The following is a 17,317-nucleotide window of genomic DNA, read 5'->3' on the forward strand; positions in this document are numbered from 1 at the left end:
TAAAACCGTGATCCCTTTGATGCCCGGATCATATATACCATGGGTTTTTCTATCTTCACGGGCCAACGCCCAAGCGCTTTGCTTTTACTCCCCACTTTTCTATTTTATCTTACTTCTACAGTATATTTAGTGTTCCTTTTTCAAACTTTTGTGTAAATCGTGATAATTAAACAGCATAATACCTGTTAGTCCTCGGTGCCTGTCTGGTTCGCAGGACCCGGTGTCTGGGCGAACGGCCGGGGCCGGAGCGGGGAGACCCGTCCCGCAAGGGGAGACGCTGTCGACAGATTCTCGGTGTCCTCGGTTCGGCGGCGGTCGTCCGTCCAGATGCAGGTCCCGGGTTTCGGCACCAGTTAAATGTTGGGTCTGATATTACAGATCCCCTTAGTTACCGACCGTGCACAAAGGAAAAACGAGGCAGAAGCTGTGCTTTGTTTCAATGCAACCGCGGCTGGGGAGAGAAGGGGAGACGTGAGACGTTAACTCACGCTCGGCTCCGTCCGACTCCCTCTCCTACCCCGGCCACAAGTCGCTTTTATTACAGTTAAGTTTCAGTTTCGTTTCATATAAACATGGTTAAGTTTCTGTTTTCATATGTCATGGAAAAACACAGAACAGTTTGAGCAAGTTGAGCCGCGCCTTAGGCGCCGCCTCTAAACGACAGTTGATAATATAAAAACATAAAAATATATACAGGATATTCTTTAAAATACACATAATGTTAAGACTACTGTTTTAAGCAACTTCACAGTGTTATTTCAAAGCAAATTCTGTTTTCATGACCGAGATGTGCGTGTACAAATAAAACAAGGAATTTTGGACCAATCAGTGTATACCAGCCAAAGGAGTGTGTGTGTGTGTTTTTGAGACAAATTCTGGTTCAAGGGCTAAATGTGCTTTCGCACAAAACGCTGAGAAGGAACCTTTTTAGACTAAATAGTATGTCCCAGCTTAAGGCCAGACCATACGAGGTCGACATCATCTGCTCTGCTCAGGACACAAAACATTTCGACATGGTTAATGTGAAGAATTAAAATGTTCATAATGTGTAACAATAGTTGATATAGGAAATTAGGTATTAAAAATGTTATAATATCTTTCAGTACCCAAATCCATCCCACACTGATGACTTCACTTCATACGGTATTGTGAAACATGTCAGTGTGGGTTGTGTTGCAGAATGGGCTGAGAATAGAGGCTGACATTTATATGGGATCCTCCTGGTAGTCAACTTTTTTTTTTATGTAGCTGACCTCCAAAATGGAAGCGGTACAGGAGTGGAAGTCATTCTGAACGGGAGCAGGAAAGGAGTGGGAGTTGTACAGGACAATTTTTTTTGCTTTTTTACCATGGTCCTGGCCTGGGACAGGATTTTTCTGTGGGGGTGCTTCTATCTTAGGGGGGTGTGGGTATGTGTGGGCTCGCTTGCCACACTGATCGACACAGAATGCCCTAAGTTGTGATATGTATGATGATAAGGGAAACCGAAAGCTGGATAAAGTGGCTGCGTAAAGGTGCTGTAGTAGCTGTGTAGGAGTATCATCCCCTCCGGAGTCACTTTGTAGAAGGACAACTTGCCCCGGGGATGGTCCAGGAATACGCCTACCCTTCTAGATGCCGGAGAGGAGTGGACTTTGATATCGGTGTAACTGTTCTGGTGGAGCGCCGAATAAGTGCCACTTTCATAGCACAGCAGCACCCAAGAGGCTTCCGTGAATCTGAGATACGCGTCGTCACCAAACCCGATCCGCCGGATGCTGTCGTACGTCACGGCAATCTCGACCTCCCCCTCCAAGTACACCTCCCAGTAGCAGCGTCCACTCAGTCCGTTTTTGCAAAGAACCTGACGCCAGCAAGTGAACCTCTGCGGGTTTAGGGGGTACTGCTGCTCCTCCCGCACCAGCGTCACCGTCTTGCAGTGGTCTGATAATTGGAGGAAGTTGTGAGCCGTGTTGGGGTCCAATGTGGGGCTACAGAAATCTGAAAGAGACAAGAAGGCATCTTTACATCTTTAAAGTCTTTAGTCATTAACAATTAAAACAACTCACATTTCTTTGGGCCAGGAATCAAACGTTCTATGCCGCTGCAGTCCAGACTGAAGAAAGACGCCAAGTGTCATAATTCAACATGAACAAGCACTTTGAAAGATCAACACTGTTTAGATCCTACTTGAGAGTCTTCAGGCTGGTGCTAGGATCCATTTGGACCTCCGTTAAGACCCTCTTTCCCTCCTCTCCCGGGTTATTGTAGCTCAGGTCCAGCACTTGAAGGTGGGAGGGGTTCAACTTGAGACCCTTGGCCAATGAAACGCATCCTGGAGTTGTGATCATGCAGCCCGACAGCCTGCAACAAAGGAAAATACCGCCTGAAGTCAGGACAGGAACATGATAAAAACTGGAGGTTCCATGGAAGTCTTTTGAGATTCTTCTGCTTGGCTATTAAGCGCAGTGATTCCATTGATTGTTCAACAGGAACCACTCAAGATCTATAAGAAGAGATCCTTACCTGAGGACTTGTAAGATGCAGTGTGGCTTTGCCAGTCCGGCCGAGAGGATCCCGACTCCATCGTCGTACAGGTCGTTGTCACTGAGATCCAGATCCCTCAGGTTGGATGGTGAGCTGAGAACGGAGGCCAGCATCTCGCAGCTTGTCTTGCCCAGTTTGCAGTTCTTTAGCCTGGAGAATACAAGCAAGAAGCTTGAATCACCGCAAGCTAAACATGATGCCTGCTGACTTTAGGGCACGTACAATGATTTTTGAGAAGCCTTGATCACTGGTAGCAGCATCGCGAACCCTTTTCCCCGAGGCACAGTACCGCTGAAGATCAAAGCAATTCATTGCTTCGTCAGATGTCAGTAAGAAGAAGACCAGGGCCGACCATATGGCCAGAGGGGTACGTGTCATCCAAAACTGTCCAAAATTTAAGAAAGATTGGATAATATCCTGCAGGGAGTCATCTTTCATCTTCTTTAGACAGTAGAACAAGTTGATGTTCTTCTCTGGAGAGTTCTGCTCCATCCTTTCCTTGATCAATAGGACTGTTTCTGAGTTGCTACGTCCTGAGTCCTTAGGAGACTTCAGCAGTTCACCAAGCAGGTCCTGGTTGGACTGCAAAGAAAGGCCCAAGAGGAAGCGGAGAAACAAGTCCAGGTTTCCGTCGCTCTTGGGGGCTTTGTGGATAGCAGTCTTATGGACCTGAACGATGGGCTTCTTCTTACAAGGCATGAGAAGACTTTCCAGTGGCCGCTCCGAATCGGTCATGGAAGAGGCTCATCATCACGTACAGAGCAGCCAAATACTCCTGGATGGTCAGGTGGATGAACTGAAACATCTTGCACTGTTGGTTTTTCTTTAGTGGTTGTACCTCCTTAAACACCTCAGTAAACATTCCAGTTTATTTTAATCGGTCATTTTCATTTTTTGGTTTTATTATTTCATGATAATAAATGTACAAATTGTTGAATATAATTATTGAAACTTGAAAGTGTTTTCAAAAGTGTTTCTTTTTTAAATGAAATAAGTTCCTGTCACATTTATATCAAGTTACCGTTATTATAATGAATTCACCAGTTTTTTTTTAATCAAATCAATAAAAACAATTTTGATTGATTTTTATTTGATTCAGTTTTCTGCGGGTACTCTGAAGTGGAAAGTTTAGGAAAAAACACTCGACTCTGACGCCGCTTGCTTGCTTTTGTTGGGACGTGCCTGCAGGCGGCGCCAAATAACCACTGAGTGGTCATCGTGCGTGTGAGAGGTCAGTCTTCTGTTGTGGGCGGGGCGCGTCAGTTGAACTCATTAACCTGCTTGAATACGACAGGGTGTCGGGGGCGTGGTGTTTTAAGCTCCCCGTCCCCTCGCTCCTCCCTTGCGGGCCGTGCCGCCATTCAGAAGGAGCGCTCCCTCGTGCTCGCAGGGTCGCGTGGACTTCGGCGGGCGCAGGACGCAACGCAGGTAAGTGAGGTGTCGTGACGTCACCGGACCGACGTTTCAGGAATATTTTTCAAGACGCTTGTGTCATGTATATGTGTGTACATATATAAATATATATGAGAGAGAGAGAGAGATACAGATAGTAATCTGTAGAATTGTAAATTTATACTAGTATAATTCTATAAAATGTACATAGTCTCGTTTAAATATAGTTTTTCTGTCTCTGCAGGCATGTCACAACTCTTCCTCCTCCTCATGCTTGTCCCCGCCGCCATGATGTTGGACTTTCGTTACCATAGCAACCGAGAGACGGAGAGTTACCTCCTCCAAGTCAACGCCTCCAACCCAGACATTGCGCACCTGTACAGCATCGGACGCTCTGTGGCAGGTACGCACACACACATATGGCGCAGACACAGGTCAGGTCTCGGGTGACCGTCGCTGTGGCGACTGACACACTGACTATGTGGTTTGTGCGATCATGTAACCTGACTGTAAACTCGAGTTAATTTAATCTGGCTAATCACGCACACATACACACTGGACACGAGCAAATTGGTGTCCTGGATTAACTCAGGTTTGACATTGCAAATTCCTGTTGTGCTCATCATAGATTACCACACGCATGAACACACGCTATAAAAACACTATACACTATCGGGCCGATACCAGGCATCATTTCAAGATATTGGTACTCCCGACTGGTATCAGCCTCCCTTTTGTGGCCATTTTTCAATCAAACTAGAAATTAAAAGAATAGAAAATTGACTTTAATTTCATGTAATTTTAAGGAAAAAGATATATTGGGGTATTTAGGCCTTTCTTTAAAGTGATCAGTTTTTTGTGGGAAAATTTTATGCCTCAAAGGTACTAGTGGTACTTGTGCGCTTGTGTGTGTGAGAGAGAGAGAGGTTATTTTCGCTCATGTTTCAGTTTGTACAGCCTGGAGTTTTTGTCTTATGTTGAATGGCTGAGAGACAAAAAGGGGGTGGATCCAACTGACAGCTCAGATAAGACTCGTGATGGATACACAAATTCCACATGAATGGAACACACACGCACAACCTGTGATGGCGCAAACAGCATCACGGCATGTGTGCGTGTTAGACAGTCACCATGGCAACGGGTGGCCAGAGGGCGGCTGGTCCCGTCTTGACTTGCGTTGACTCGTTTGCACCTTTCCCACCCTTCTCGTCTTCCTTCCTCCTTTCATCACGCCGCCGTTCATTCATCCGCTCTCATCCAGGCTTACTCACGACGTCACTTCCTGTTACGCACCCTCCTTCGCAGCCATGACACAGACTATGCCTGTGTCCAAATTCATCGCTGCCTCGTCCTTGAGGCGGAAAAGATAAACGAGCATTGTTCAGACGACAGAAAAAGAAGATAGTGAGGAAAGAAGTTAAGGAAACAATTTGAGGTGGAAAGTCATGGAGGTAACCGTAAGCCAAAGAAAAGGTGTTGGCGCCCTCTTGAAAGATGGACATTTCCTCTCTCGCATGCGTGTGGTTTGTTTGTTTCTCTGCGTGTTTTTTTTTTGTGTGTACGTGTCTTGTGTGTTTGTGTGTGTGAGAGACAAATGAGCTCTGCAATTGACTGCGATGGGAGGAGTCGGTGTGAGGAGCTGATTGGCTGATTGATGGCGCTGAAGCGACAGTGTCACATCGTTGGCTTTTGCTCGTCAGTCTTCTTAATTGGACCTCCTGCCAGGGGCCAATGGCGCGGCCCAGATAACACGGTGGGCGGCGCTAACGGGTGTTTAATGTGCTGACAAACCGCTAATGGCACAGAAAATGTCACCGCTAATGCTAACATGTGCTTTGTTCAACATGAAGGATGACTGATATGTTCTTAGTTCTTACCCACAAAGTAAAACAACATTTAATATTAAAACTAGCACATAATAAACACTTCTTAATTCCATTCATTGTTCAACAGGAACCACTCAAGATCTATAAGAAGACATCTTTACCTGAGGACTTGTAAGATGCAGTGTGGCTTTGCCAGTCCGGCCGAGAGGATCTCGACTCCATCGTCGTACAGGTCGTTGTCACCGAGATCCAGATCCCTCAGGTTGGATGTTGAGCTAAGAACGGAGGCCAGCATCTCACAGCATATCTTGTCCAGTTCGCAGTTAATTAGCCTGGAGAATACAAACAAGAAGGTTGAATCACCGCAAGCTAAACATGATGCCTGCTGACTTTAGGGCACGTACAATGATTTTTGAGAAGCCTTGATCACTGGTAGCAGCATCGTGAACCCTTCCACCGAGGCAGAGTACCGCTGAAGGTCAAAGCAATTCATTGCTTCGTCAGATGTCAGTAAGAAGAAGACAAGGGCAGACCACATGATCAGAAGGGGACTTTCCTTGAAAAACTGTCCTGAATTTAAGTATCTTTGGATCTGCTCCAGCAGGCAGTCATCTTTCATCTCCTTTAGACAGTAGAACAAGTTGATGTTCTTCTCTGGAGAGTTCTGCTCTATCCTTTCCTTGATCAATCGGACTGTTTCTGAGTTGCTACGTCCTGAGTCCTTAGGAGACTTCAGCAGTTCACCAAGCAGGTCCTGATTGGACTGCAAAGAAAGGCCCAAGAGAAAGCGGAGAAACAAGTCCAGGTTTCCGTCGCTCTTGGAGGCTTTGTGGATAGCAGTCTTATGGACCTGCGTGATGGGCTTCTTCTTTGTCATCAAAAGACTTTCCAGTGGCAGCTCCGAATCGGCTAGGACGTTCTTTTTGTCATGGAAGAGGCTCATCATCACGTACAGAGCAGCCAGATACTCCTGGATGGTCAGGTGGATGAACTGAAACATCTTGCACTTTCGGTTTTTCTTTAGTGGTTGTACCTCCTTAAACACCTCAGTAAACATTCCAGAATGTTTTGCGGCCCCAAAGTAATCAAAGCCACTGTTCTGCAGGTCCGTCTCAAAGAAAATATGACTTTTTTTCATCAGGTGGTCAAACGCAAGCTTTGCGAGTGCTTTGACATACATGATGCTCTCTTTTGTCTCTCTTTCCTGAGACTTATCCAGGTGAAAAAGTAGGAACTCTGTGTACAACTCAGTCAGGGTTTGGGGCAGCTCTCCCTCCTTTCCAGTGTCCAAATAGTCCTGAAGAACTGTGCTGGTGAGCCAGCAGAAGATGGGCAGGTGGCACATGATGAAGATGGTGCGAGATTTCTGGATGTGCTTAATGATGTACTCCTCATCTTTGAACCTCTTCCTGAAGTAGTCCAGCCTCTGGGAATCACTGAATCCTTGCACCTCTGTTATGCTGTTGATCAGGTCCGGCGGGATGTCGTGAGCCGTCGCAGGCCGTGTGGTTATCCAAACCCGGGCGCAGGGAAGAAGGTTCTTCTTGATGAGGTGTGACAGGAGCACCTCCACAGGGTAGGCTTTGGTCACGTCAAGGTCCACCTTCGTCTTGTTGGTCAGGTCCAGTTTTAGGCTGCACTCGTCCAGTCCGTCCAGCACAAACAAAATCTTGATGCTGCTGCTTTCGTAGTGAAGCTTCCCGGATTCTTGCAGCTTGACAAAGATATTATCTAACATCTCCTCACTCATGGCCTTGGTCTCCCAAATGGAGTGTCGGATGAGCTTTGCCAAGGAAAATGTTTTCCCTTCCTCAAAATTCAACTCGCGGAAGGTGAAGGGAAATATGAAGTCCACGTCTTTGTTTTTTTTTTGGCTGGCCCAATCCAGCACAAACTTGCGCACCAGGAAGGTTTTTCCGATCCCCGCAAAGCCAATGGTGAGCAGCATGCGTATCGGCTGCGGCTTCCCACTTGCGCTTTTAAAGAGGTCACACGGTTCGATGGACTTCTTGGCGAAGCCGCACATCTCCATCTGAAGGACTTCATGCTGCTTGTTCGGGATGGCGTCAGAGCCGTGGGTAATGTGGATATCCGTGTAGACGTCCTCCAGACACGGCTGCTTGCTGAGCTCTGTGACACCCTCTGGAGCGTTGATGTAGTTAAAACGCAGGTTCTCTTGCAGCTCCTGCTTCAATTTGGTGATCTGAACGTTATCGGCAGAGAAGATGCTACCTGAAGGAACACAATGGTCACACGGTATGGAAAAATGACTGGCTCTAATACAAAGAATACCTGCAATAAATCTTTTAAAAAGAGCTTGCACAGTTTATTATCTTTGCAAAGTTGTAAGATAGCAGATATAGCTTTCTGAAATCTGGCCCCAAGGAGCCCCCACCTAAACCCGTCTTTATAGGTCCGTGTGGATACCTTGTCATCCAGGTCATGATAATCCACAAAAGCTTAAAGGGCGCAACTGGACTCGACTTGGTTTTCGAAGACGCTTTACCTTTAATCTAAAGGCTTCTTCATTGTTTATAAATGTAGGGCTAATTATTTCTGCAAGACTACAAGAATATTCTGATAAGTGGCCATTACCTGGTCAGCCACACATGGCACTATCAGTAACCCTTGTAACCACCAGGAGGCCACATGAGGGTTGGGGAATCCCGCTCCTAAACGCGTCCTCAGCAAATGAAATGTCCTGCTGCCTCCATTCAAAATTTGCAGAGTATAAATCAAGGCATCTTTTTTCAAGATTAAGAAGCAAGATGATGAGCTCTACTCACTTTCTCTATTCAACCCGCAGGCCTCTCTCCTCCTCCCCTCTGCGTTGCTCTTATCACGCTCACGGGCTGCACAAGACAGACATGCTTACAAAAGCTTGGACAAGAACCAGACTCATGCAAACATGAAGGCACACTCGTATTCCAGGGTAGGAGGAATTCATGGGGGGTATTCCAAAAAGGAGGTTCAACAAATGAAACCTAACCTTGAACTCTTGGGTTCAATGGTGATTGGCTCAGAGTTTCTTTTATACCTTCTGCAACGGATAATTCAGCTTCCCTCATCTCAAGGTTGACTTCCTTCAAGTTTTCACGTAGCCTGCTTTCTGGAATACCCCCACCACCCCCGCCACAGGGATGTTCGGTATGGTCTAACTAACCTTTTATTCGCGCTATGTCGCTGCGCAGCTTCAGGGCCAAGTCGCACTCATTAATCTTGTCCAAAATCTTGGCAGTCTCCTCCAAAGCGTTCTCGCTGTACCTCTTCACCAGCTCGTCGACGATGTCCTCCACGACGGCGTTTTCACGTACGCTCGTGGGAAAATGCGTGGAAAATTTGAAGGACTTGAAGCTGACTTGCCCCAGCTCGATCAGCGTTTCCCTCAGCAATTCCTTGCTCTCAGCATTCCGAGCCATTTTTCTTTCAAGGAGTCAGTCTGATGATAATTAACACACTCGCTGTCCAACGTACTTCGACCGTTGATAGGGGATCTCTTTATGACTATGAACTTGAGCTCATAAAGTTATTTGCCTGACATGACGCAGATTTCCCAGAAAGCATCATAACGTCGGATAAATGTTCTTACTTCCTGTAGGTGCTCACTGGTCACTTCTTTAGGTAATGCTGTGGGATCAAAAGACTCGTTTTATTATACTGAATACCTGAATGAAGTATTTGATGACAAAATGACTTGCATTTATAATTTTTGCAAAGAAGTCAGATAATTTTTCAAAGACCAAAAGCATCGCTGAAAGAGCACATTGTTGACGACGATGATCATCATCGATGATGAAGATGAGGGTGGTGACTCCGTGGTTGGGAAGCATTGACGCGGCAGTAGAAGACGTTAGATGGAGCTAGATGGAGGAGGGAACGGGCAATGGCGAGTGTTTGCAAGCAGCTCTACACTTACAAGACGAAAGGCATCGACCAACGCTAAAATAGTACATTGATGATGAAGACATTTAACATTTTCTATGCATATTTTTACTGTTTATGAATTTACTTATAGTATATAGATGCCATATAACTGATAATGTTTGTGTGAAATATATTGGACATATAACTGTAGTGTAATGAATAACACTTTTCACTCCCTTCCAGCTGGTGAGATAGGAATGCACATGGGAGGCATGTTCTCAAGTTGATAACACTGTGGGTCTGAGGGAGTCTAGGTCGCATACCTGTCTAATCATATATTTCCGGCTTTGGACGAAACTGGAGTAAACATGTCAATGAATCACTTGTCTGTCTATTATAATTGCTAACCTTTTGTCCAGCCTCAGAGGAGGAGTATGCTTTTTTCCTCTATAAAGCGACTGTGTGTTTTTCATATGGACACACTCGAGGCTTAACATCACTTTTGAATGTAAGCATGTCTTGTGTCTTTTAGGAGCTCCTAAAATAAATCTTTTGCAAAAGAAGCTTCTTCATCAGATCTCATTTTTCAATTATTTTTGAACACGCAAAGATTACACTTAATATAGTAATCAAATAATACCTTCAATTGGTGACCCTCGACGGCGACAAATTGGGACGTTTTTGCAACAGCTGTGATGATTTTGGACAACTGAATTTCTAAATGCGCAAATATTAACAAGGTGAGTGGACAAATTATCCACGTAGAGAAATTCTGTTTGTTTGGGATTACTCAGAGCTGCATTACGTCCGTACCAAATTGTATTTGAGATCTGTGAACAAGTTAGGGGGGTTTTAGAGTCGTATTTGTTACGGAGGGATGTGAAAGTCCTCGATTTTGACAATTACTACGACATTGAACCATGCATGGGTTGGCCCGTTGAATACGGAAGTGACGTCAAGTGGGAGCGCTCCGCCGTTCGGAAACGGCATATGAGATTTGTTCCGCGGTGGAATAGGCTGTCTTGTTTTTATTTTTATTTTTGTATGAAGAAGCCGCTCGTGTGATATAATTCACATTGGAAGCGAGAGCTGTGAAGAAGCCGCCCGCGAAGATCCGGATAAGTATTTATTAAGTCGCGCAAAAAGATATTTAATTTCTGTTTCGTTTTTCCTTTTTCTTTTATTTTTCTAAAAAAAAAAAATATATATATATATATATATATATAATAATTTTTGGGGGGGATTAATGAGAATAGTTTTGATCTGTTGTATTGTAGTATCATAAGTGAGACGTCACTGACTTTATAAATATTATAAACGACTAAATTACTACACATAATGGACGACATTTTTGACCGAGACTCAGGGTGGTTTGATTTGCGTAAACTTCCGGTCCATACTCAAAGCTTGTCGCTAAGCGAACAAGTCACGGCCGCAACACTCGTCATGGCTGAAGCGCTGCCACCACGGCGACGGCGGAAGATGAAAAATCTTTTAAATGAATGGATGCGGTCTAATTGTGATAAAGGTTGGTTCCCACCGTTAAAATCTGAGACATGTCTGATTGCATTAATGAAGTCTGTAGAAGTTGATTGTGTAAACAGCGCCAGATGCTGATTACCTCCGTGAAAAACACATTTATAGTTTCTTCGAATGGAAGAAAAGTTAGACGGTGTGGGGTCGTGGACCAAATGTTGGTTTGTGCTAGAATGCTTGCGTTGGGTAGCTCTGTGAAAGTTGCTCGTAAAACTGTTGAGCGAGTCCGCTAGCCACGGCTCGGCTAACGACAACGTGTTAGATGAACGCATGGCGAATGCTTGGCTAAAATCTCCGCCAGCTTAAAATTGTTGGAAATGAGACATGACCCGGAAAATAGATTAAATAAGGCAAAAATTTTTGGATTGGAATTGGCTCGGCATGCGGAGATTGCACAGTGTATTGGTTCTAGATGGCGTACTAATCTGGAGCAAGTGTGACTTGTGTGATTAGGAGAGAATGTTTTTTTTTTTGTTATAAAATGACTAGGGTCAATTGTGTGATTATAATGGGAATGTTTCTAGTTGGTATGTGTGTGCGTATGTGCCCCAAAAGTTTGAAAAAGTTGAGAGAATTGTTGAGTAATCGAATGAGACCTAGATAAGGAAAGTGGGGGCTATCCGGGTGGTTTAGAAGTTAACTGAATCTGTAATTGGGAATAAGAAATGTGTGGATGGATATTTCATTTGTTTTTCTTTAAAATCTTTAACTGTATGTTTGGTGTTGTTTTTGAGTAGAAAAGACTGGTGTGATAATGGCGTTTGTTTTTCGTATAGGAATGTAGAAAAAAAATAGGTTTTGAATGTGATTTTCCCTCCCCCTTTTTTCTGCTCCTTCCCTGTGTCTTGGAAGAGAGGAGGGGGATTTGTGTGGAAAATAGGAGTCAGAGGGCAATGTGTCCTGTAATGGGAGCTTTTCTTTTTTCTAGGTAAGAGAAGAATGCGGAAAGATAAAGAGGTCTAGATGATAACTACAGGCCACTATCCATATTATTTATTTTTATTTTTTTTAAATCTGGTCTGTGTTTTTATAGTTGAATGAGTAATAAAACCAAATTTTAATATAGTTGAATAAGTAATAAAACCAAATTTTAATTGAAATAGACTTTTCATTTTTGATTTTTTGATTTCCCCTGCATCTCTGATAACTTATTCGTAGGTGTGAAAATGATTTAACCTTTGTCCTTATCTGAGTCCCATTCTAGAAGTCTGAGAAGTCCTGGAATTTGAGACTTCCCTCCATGTGGAGGCATAATTTAAGGTAACATGTAATGAAGAAGGAGTCTATGGTAGACATATGCGTAAATATAGTAATACTACTTGCTATAGTGTAGTGAACATATTTAAATAAAACTACAAAATACATATTTTTTGAGAAAATTAGTATTTTTAATTATAACAAGCATATAAATCTCTTGCTGTGATCTCATCTCCCTCTGTCTGTTCCGAGTGTATAAGTGTTTCAGGCAGGTTCAATCTTTGACGAGAGGTGTTGTTCTTGGGTGTCTCCAACGTGCTGGAATAACCTGGCTGTTGGGCACAGAGTGGACGGCGAACTGAACAATGGTCACTTTCAGGGGGGGGGGGAAGTGATCACACGGACTGCGAAAAGGATGGTATACTGCAAATCCGCTCGCCATGAGACTGTTCAATGACTCTTATGAATTATCTGAGCAAAATGTCCATCAACTCTTTGAGCAGACATCTCAAACTCTCATCACAGCCGTCCTGATGAAACTGTCAGGGGTCTCCAGTGACAGCTAAGGCCTGCTTTGAACTTTGCCCTGCATAAACTGCTATCAACAAGGACAGGAAGGAAGGAATATGAACTCCAGTGTGGACTCAAAGTTCGAGTCATCTGAGATCGGCCTTTGAGTCATATTTTGGTCTGTTTTGAGTACAGTTTGCACTCTGTACTGTGTCGGTAAAGGAGATGTGATCTATAGCAACGCAGTTTCGGAAGTTGAGAACGGCTTATGTGAATTAGGGTAGTATAAAATGTATTCTAATCTTTAATACTATATTTTCCGTTGTTTGATGCTTGTTGAATTTGGTCTTCTAATTTTTTGCCCATTTTCCTTTTAAATTTTAGCTTCTGGATTGGACTCAGATGTGGAACGCTTACGGCAAAATTGCTGGTTAAATTTTTTTAATTTTGATTAAGGTCGCAGCACTGATTTTTAATTGGGTCATGATCTGCAAAGTTGCCTACTGTGTTTTACAAGCCCCGCTACTATGTAGAAGAGGGGAGGATAATTAGCATTTTAAGATTACTTTTTGGTTTATTTGAAGTAGGTATTTTGATCTTTTATCTTATTTTACAGTTAGTTTGTTTTTTCCTCACCCTGTGTTGCCTGGACAGAATTCAAATTTGCGCCTCCAAGGGTTTTGTTTTTAGGAATTGTTGCAAGACTAAGCAGGATCTGCTCCTGTAGTCTTGGTGTTGGCCAAATTGCCCCAATTTGGTTTTTATTATCAACAGGACACAAGGTGTCAGTTTTTTTCCCTTTTTGAAGCAGCAATTTGTAAGCGGCTGCAGTTTTCACATTCAGGTCTGAAATGATCAAAATTGATCTTTATCAGATGAGGGAGTCAGTTACTGGTCTGTCTGTGTGTGTCACGAAGGAAGGTATGCACACAAACAGTTCATGTTAAATTAAATCAATATAGGACTATAAGTTAGTCTGAATAAGGTGATACTTCTATAGTATGTGAGTGAATTAATTCACAGATGGAGAATGGAGAGGATTTGACTTGGAGGGAAGTTAGTTCTACAAAGATGACAAAAGACAACCCGAATAGCAGAAAATAAGGTAAGTATATTCAATTTCAGAAACAATTGAAAAGTATAATTTCTAGAGCCCATGGAATTTGCCATTTAGGTGTGGAAGGAACATTGGGACACCTGGTGGACATTATTTTATGAGACAAGTTGTAAAAATGAACTGTAGGACTGCAGTGTTTATTAAAGGTATAAATATATATAAATCTCTTCTCAGACTGTTTATGGCCCGGCCGGACATGAATAGTTCTGAGTTAAGATGATGTTGTTTTTAAATGATTTACACTGCTATAATAAAAAACAGCGTAAAAAATACAGAAATTTGATGTATGATAAAAAGTACATTTATGCTAAATCTACAACAGTAAATATCATGGTAAAATATTTGATTAATCATTATCTACTATTATAAGGGCTTCTTAGGAATATTTGATTAGACAAACCCATTTGAAAAAACAAAAACTTCATAAGATATAAAAAGGCTGGACTCCTTGGGAGTCACTCGTTGAGAGGCCCCCGGTAATTAAAGAGATAGTGTCTACATTCTCTTTTGCAAAAGAAGCTTCTTCATCAGATCTCATTTTTCAATTATTTTTGAACACGCAAAGATTACACTTAATATAGTAATCAAATAATACCTTCAATGACGACGATGATCATCATCGATGATGATGAAGGTGAATCCGAGCTTGACGGCGAAATTGGAACCGCTGACGCGGCGGCTATGACGGTGTCGTAACGCGGAGCATAACCGAGCACGCACAGGCGGACGTTCGATCGGACGACGGAGAGTGCCCCGAGTCCAATGCATATTCATCGGAGGAAGTGTGTACAGTCTGCTACTTGCTTTTTATTCCCCGGAAAAAAAGGCCGTCAAGAAAATGTTTGCACGCAAAACGGACCAATGCGAAAGTGAAAGTAAACTGTTGTGCGAGTCCTGGCGTCTCCTTGCACGCAGGAGAGCGTTACAAAAGGAAAAACTGTATTTGAAACATCCACATAATTGTAAGTAGTACCACAGTTGCACACATTTGTAAATAGTTTGCGAAATTGTTTTGTCAAATTGTTACACTGTTGAATGGAAATAAACGTATTTTGCAATCAAAAAACACTTTTTCATTGTTGGTGAAAGCGTTTTACAGAAGTAAAGCACTATTTAGGTGTTTGTGGCATCATTCATGGACAAAAAGAAGTGTACAATTCACTAGAGTGCATGAAATAACATCGTTTCACAAAAAGCTCTTTTTCTCCGTTTTTTGTTTCAAAACAGAGAATTTCGGTGAAAGTAACCATTTTCTATTGTTGATTACTGAAGAACGGAATAAGGTAGAAACAAACTTTTTTTTCTGATGAAAGCTGAGAGTCCAATCTTTCATTTGGTAGTATGTGTGTTTCCATAGTCCAAACACAACATTTTCTGTGGACCTTGAAAGATCACTCAAAATGCTTAAATCGGCTGGCAGTGGGGACAACCCGTTTCTGAAAACGTCTGGCAGTGAAAGAGTTAACAATGACTTTACTGCTGGTGAGCACTCTGACGTAACCATAAATTAAATCCAACTGTTTGACCAAGCATTTTCCTTCCGTTACATTTCCTAAGTAACTGACCGAGCAACTGACAAACGCACCAACCAAATGACCAATCAAAAGACTAACCAAAAACTTAAAAATAAAATAACCAACCACCCAAACCGACTAATTGACCAACTAACAAACCGAAAATGGAAAACAAAATAACCAGCCAATCAAATAATAGACCAACTAAATAACTCAGCGACGAATGAGCAGACCAACTGACCGACCAATAAACCTAAAATAACTATCCACGAAGAAGTTGACTTCTACACAAATAAAAAAGAAATATCAAAGTGCATGCAGGAAGTAGCGCACAGAACACAACACACAGACACAAAATAGGATGCTTGAAGCAGGAAGCAACACACCAGAGTTAGGACACGATAAGTAGCACACATAAAGTGTTGGACACAACATAACACAGGAAGTTTGAGCCAATACTTGCCTTGTGTAGTGATGTGCCCTACTGTGCCGAGGCGCCGATGCGTGTGCCGAGTAAACCGGAAAAAAAATCTGCAAAGCCCGCATCGAGGCATGTGTCGATTACGCTTGTGGCCACGCCCAAAGCCTCGGAACGCGCGTTGTTGCTACGTGCAGACACGCCAGACGGGCTTCCTACGTCATCGCCAACACATAGTTTCGTGGGTGATTCGAAATAAAATGGCGCACCGAGACGACAATGAGCTCACAGGTGACACTGACACACTGACACAACTCGCATCTTCAAACCTCAATTCAATCGGATTCGTTTTGCAATGGACGCACCGTCCAGTCCACAACGAAAAAGAAGAGAACATCCCCTGTCTGGGATCATTTTGAGCAGATCTCTCCTAAAAAGGTACAAATTATAATAAGCAGTGTGAATATATATTGTAAATTATTGTGACAACACAGTGTATCACTCGTTTTAATGTCTTTCTTCTACTTGCTGATATTTCAAAAGGTGAAGTGTAAACTTTGTTTGTGCAACAGGAAGTGAAGGTCCCGCCTCCTCAGCTACAAGTCAGTGTTCATGCAGACTGGGAATGCAGACATGAGTTGTGTGCTTGTATGTATGCTGATGGCTGCTTGGAGCCTTGGTAAGGTCATGTGAGGTCACTGCCCCTTACAACTGATGTCTGACCACTTTTGTTGCCTTCTCACAGGAAGCAGCGGCCAGATACTGCGCCAGTCGGCACGGGACGTCCATGCAGTGGAGGGTGAAACAGTGACGCTAGACTGTAGCTATGACAGACTAGGAACCACCGACTACATCTTCTGGTACAAACAAGAAGGGAAGGCAACGCCCGAGTTTGTCCTGAGCACATCTAAGATTGGTGTGGGCAAGACAGCGAAAAAATACAGTGACAGGTTTGACTGCAGTATGGACACCAGCACCCAGCAAGCTCCTCTACATGTCAAGCGTGTGAAGCCCAGCGACTCAGGAGTCTTCTACTGCGCCCTGCAGCCCACGCTGACACATCCACTGGCGTGCCTGCACAAAAACACCTGCAACCATCTCATGTCATGAGTTACATTGGGGGCGTGGCTTCACAGGAGCAAATGGGTGAAGATTTTGGTTTGCGATGTCTATTTCATATTAGTCTTTTTCAAGAGCATTGCATGTCTGCATGGTCTGAGTAGCTTCTAAATTTGTTTGCAGTGTAATAACAAATTTAAGAACGTTATTGATCGATCACAGATTTGTTCACCAAATGTTCATACGCACGATTTAAGCACAAATTCTCCCCTACACTGTTTATGAAGAGGCTCATTATGTTTGATTGTATTGCATTGTGTTTTGAGACCTATTAGGAAATAAGACTCGAGATATATAC

General features: G+C 43.3%; 1 protein-coding gene, 1 long non-coding RNA gene and 1 gene segment (V, D, J or C); 2 read left to right on the forward strand and 1 right to left on the reverse strand.

Moving 5' to 3' along the window:
- Positions 1-430: 430 nt before the first annotated feature.
- On the reverse strand, positions 431-16,045 carry LOC144034436 (NACHT, LRR and PYD domains-containing protein 3-like). Its single transcript, XM_077543169.1, has 9 exons — positions 15,946-16,045; positions 8,908-9,371; positions 8,531-8,596; positions 6,149-7,976; positions 5,906-6,076; positions 2,506-2,676; positions 2,170-2,343; positions 2,049-2,095; positions 431-1,980 (listed from the first exon to the last, which is right to left on the reverse strand). The coding sequence occupies exons 2-9, from the start codon at positions 9,161-9,163 to the stop codon at positions 1,391-1,393; spliced, it is 3,303 nt and encodes a 1,100-aa protein (XP_077399295.1). The 5' UTR covers positions 9,164-9,371; positions 15,946-16,045; the 3' UTR covers positions 431-1,390.
- On the forward strand, positions 3,889-10,171 carry LOC144034449 (uncharacterized). Its single transcript, XR_013288221.1, has 3 exons — positions 3,889-3,954; positions 4,163-4,321; positions 5,872-10,171. It is a non-coding gene; the product is annotated as an uncharacterized LOC144034449 (long non-coding RNA).
- LOC144034442 (T cell receptor alpha variable 19-like) lies at positions 15,265-17,316 on the forward strand. The segment is given in 3 exon segments: positions 15,265-16,338; positions 16,473-16,579; positions 16,646-17,316. Coding segments are annotated over 2 exon segments (432 nt in total).
- Position 17,317: the final 1 nt, after the last annotated feature.

Source organism: Vanacampus margaritifer, chromosome 15 (genome assembly GCF_051991255.1).
Source record: "Vanacampus margaritifer isolate UIUO_Vmar chromosome 15, RoL_Vmar_1.0, whole genome shotgun sequence".
Lineage (NCBI taxonomy): Eukaryota > Metazoa > Chordata > Actinopteri > Syngnathiformes > Syngnathidae > Vanacampus > Vanacampus margaritifer.